The sequence below is a fragment of the Protobothrops mucrosquamatus genome, unplaced genomic scaffold (genome assembly GCF_001527695.2).
Source record: "Protobothrops mucrosquamatus isolate PMUCROS unplaced genomic scaffold, P.Mucros_1.0 scaffold130, whole genome shotgun sequence".
Lineage (NCBI taxonomy): Eukaryota > Metazoa > Chordata > Lepidosauria > Squamata > Viperidae > Protobothrops > Protobothrops mucrosquamatus.
In genome coordinates, this window is record NW_015386497.1 from 440775 (window position 1) to 444693 (window position 3919).

At 43.9% G+C, this 3919-nt stretch overlaps 1 protein-coding gene across 1 annotated transcript in view; it reads right to left on the reverse strand.

The window, feature by feature from the left end:
* The window catches only part of WDR35 (WD repeat domain 35), a 42249-nt gene extending 40137 nt beyond the window's left edge, over positions 1-2112 (reverse strand). Inside the window, exon 1 of the mRNA XM_015813056.1 lies at positions 2004-2112. Coding sequence (XP_015668542.1) covers positions 2004-2027 — 24 coding nt within the window. The 5' untranslated portion in view covers positions 2028-2112. The remainder of the gene's footprint in view (positions 1-2003) is intronic.
* Positions 2113-3919: the final 1807 nt, after the last annotated feature.

Here is a 3919-nt window from a genome sequence, read left to right on the forward strand (position 1 = left end):
TCCCTTATAATGACCGCTACCCCACCGCCCCTACCCCGGGTCCTTGGCTGATGAAATACCTGGAAACCCGGCGGGCAGATGTCCACGAGGGGTACACCCCCTTCCGCGCCCAACCAGGTCTCGGTGATCCCTGCCAGGTCCGCACCCCCCTCTTGAATAAGATCTTGAATGAGGGGGGCCTTATTTACCACGGACCTGGTATTGCATAACATCAGCCGGTGATCCCGGGCCCGAGGTTCTAAGATCCCTGGGGACCGAGTAGAGTCCTGAGGACCGGAGCACCCGCAAGCTTGTAAGCAGCGTGTGCGTGCTCCCAAAACCCGATATGGTCCTCTGCTCCCGCCATATCTGCCCCTCCCACTGACCGTACTGATCACACCACCCTCCCTTAGCCCCCCAACCTCCCCCCTCACCATTGGCCTCAGGGAGACATCCCCCCTGCCTCCCCTAACCACCCCCATACCCCCATACCCCCTAAAAAAAATTTAAAACACCCCTATGCATATATATGTGCCAAGATAGGCTGCATTACACATCATTGTGAAGATTAAATGGGGATGGAGAAATCACAGTGAACTCTTTGGGAAAAACATAGGACAAAAAATATAGATTATTCATACATGTAAAAAAAAGTGGAATTCATTCATATCTATAAGTACTGTGATGGTTTCACTTATTGCCAAGGATATGAATCCAATACGCAGTTACAAATTTATGACTATACAGGTAGTCCTTGACTTACGACCACAATTGACTCCAAAATTTATGTTGCTAAGTGAGGTTTTGTTAAGTGGGTTTTGCCCCATTTTATGACCTTTTTGCCACAGTTGTTAGGTGAATCACTGCAGCTGTTAAGTTAGTAGCACAGTTATTAAGTAAACATCCCCCCCCAATTGAGTTTGCTTGTCAGAAGGTTGCAAAAGCTGATCACATGATCCTGGGACACCTGAATTTTGCTCATATGACCATAGAACAGAATAGCATAGAATAGAATAAAAACTTTATTGCCACTTTAAATGTATACTACTCAGCATACATTAAAATGAAATTTCGTTGCATTCAGCTCTCAAAAAATACCATTATGCATATACCCGCCTAAACACACATGTATGGCACAGAGAAACATCACAGTCTAGTTTGAACGTGTACATACACACAGAGAGAAAAAGAATCCTGCGAATTTACAAGACGGATGGCATAAGGAACAAAGCTATTACAGAATCTAGTAGTCCTGCTATAAATACTTCGAAACCTCCTCCCAGAGGGGAGCAACAGAAACAGACCATGAAGTGGGTGTGTGGGGGCTCTAACAATGCTTTGAGTTTAAAAGCACATAGCGCTTATAAGCAGGGTCCTGAAGAACAGGAAGCGAACTGTCTGTATGGATCTTACCACTCTCTGTATGGATCTTCTATCTGAGGCACTGCTACCACCAAATCAGTGATGCAGTTTGTTAAGATGCTCTCAATCCCGCCTCTGTAAAAAGTGGCCAGGATAGAAGGAGAAAGATGTGCTCTCTTCATCCGATGCAGGAAATGCAAAGCTGGTTTGCACGCTTCACTATGGAGACGCTGTAACGGTTGTTGAGTGTGAAAAAGGGTCATAAGTCACTTTTTGCAGTGCCATTGTAACTTGGAACAGTCACTAAATGAACGGCTGCAAGTCGAGGACTACCTGTATGCAATATGAATATTTCTATATAAAGAGGCAGGGTTAATCATTGGAAGCACAAACTGTTGCAACTTCCTCCCCTCCCCTTTTGATCTGCCCTGAGATTAATACATACCCTTAATACATTTCAGGCAATTTAGAAATTAAATACGAGCCACAACCAAGTCAAAAACCGTTAAGATACACGCGGCGAGTTATTTAAGTAAGAAATTCTGACCGCGTCAAATTGGCCGCTACGGATTTAGACGACTAAACTTTTCCTGCAAAAATGGGGGGGGGGAGGTTGGGGAAGGACGAAGGAAGGAAAAAAACAACAACAACACCGATCCCACCTTCTTGCTCAAGTAGACAAACATCCTGTCCGCTTTTATCGCTCCTTGTCTCTGCGCCGCCTGGTCCTCCGCGCCAGCAGGATAGGCGCTTCAATTCGCCCGAGCCGCTGTCTCCATGACAACAAAGAGCGCCGAAGTGCGGCCGCCGTGGCAACCGACCCTAAACCGGAAACGTAATATAAAGGCGTAACACAACGCTTCCGGGTTAAGGGAAATGGAAGGGTTCGCTCGTTTGAATTGTTAGGTATTAAGCGGCCTTCTGTCTACCGTAGAGCAAGGGTCTCCACCTTGGCAACTCTAAGACTTGTGGACTTCGGCATGGCTGAGGAATTCTGGGAGTTGAAGTCCACAAGTCTTAACGTTGCCAGGATTGGAGACCGCTGTTCGGGTGGATTCTCCGCTTGGGAGAACGGACAGAGTGGAGTATTCTGTGTCTTTTTCCTGCATGGCAGGGGTAGTCAACCTTGGCTCTTTTATGACTCGTGGACTTCAACTCCCAGAATTCCTGAGCCAGCATGGCTGGCTCAGGAATTCTGGAAGTTGAAGTCCACGAGTCATAAAAGAGCCAAGGTTGACTACCCCTGCTGTATGGGTTTCCTTGGAAGCTCCTGCTTCTGAACTGTAACAAAAAAGAGAAGCGCCGAACTAGAAAGATTGGATCCTTGGAAAAATCTTGTTTCCTGCAATTTGGGCAGGATTAATAAATATTATATTTATATGTCGCCTGAACTCCTTGCGACTCTGTTTGGTTTTGCAACGGTAGCCACTCTCAGTCTAATGGTTGTTTTTGGACTCATTTTTAAAAAAAATCCTGTTCAAGCTCTGAGTAAAAACCGGTGAGGCAGAAATTCAATAGGAGCGAATACATTTTGTCCCTAACACGCTTTTCCTTTACCTTCAATCCAAATTTGGAGGAAGAGAGCCTTGATTAGGGAAAGTGTGTGTGTGGGGGCTAATATTAGCCCATATTCATCATTGCCCCAACTGTTCTGAGGTTTCCCCACCCTCCGGTTTGTTTTTTCCTTAGTTCCCAGCTGATCTTGTAAAGGTTAGACCTGGTTCCTAAGTAAATGGGAGACCCAGAGGGAACACCAAGGTTAGAGTAAGTATTGAAAAAGCAGAGGCAACCAATAGTGATCAGGTTTCCAGGAACTGGGAAAAAAGAATAAACAAGTTGTGATCGCTGGAATGTGCTTTTCCTCTGCACAGTTATGGCAGGATCTCAAAAGTCATGCTTTGCTTTCTTCATCTCTCTTGGTTAAGTATTGGACCTTGCTCGTTTGATCACTATCTCCACAGTGATGGGACTGCTGATCTTTAGGAATATTATAAAAATGGGGTTTCCCCAGCAGTTTTCTCATTTGAAAGATTTGCCACGCTATACCTTTTTTTCCCTAATAAGTTTTACTAATGAATTCAAAGAGACTTGTCTGTCGATCGTTTTCAGTACTGATTATTAGGGAAACCTGACAATGTCAAGGACTAAGGAAGAGAGCAAGAAAAGCCTTTAGAAAAAAGGAGTGGGGGGAGGTCTCGGGATCAAATTGAAGCTGGTTGTTATTCAGTTAAGCAAGAGTTTTAATTTTTTTGAGTGGGGGATACAATTTTGCATCCAATCATCCCTGGTTTTATTCAGCTATAAAAGCCAAAGGATAAATGTACTTCAGATTTTTAAAAATCTAGAATTCTGAATCCTTTTGTTTCTCGCTCACTTTTATTTCTTCCAGCTCAATGGAGTATTATAAAGAAATATACAAAAGTGCTTTTATAAAGAATTGTTTCACTTGAAGCCCATTTGAATATTCACATCTCAAAGTTGAATTGAATTGAATCTTGGCTAGTTCTCACATTTATTGAAACATGACTTGGTTTGTTTTGGGCCTAGAGGATAAATAATTTGAAACCTAACTGAAGTC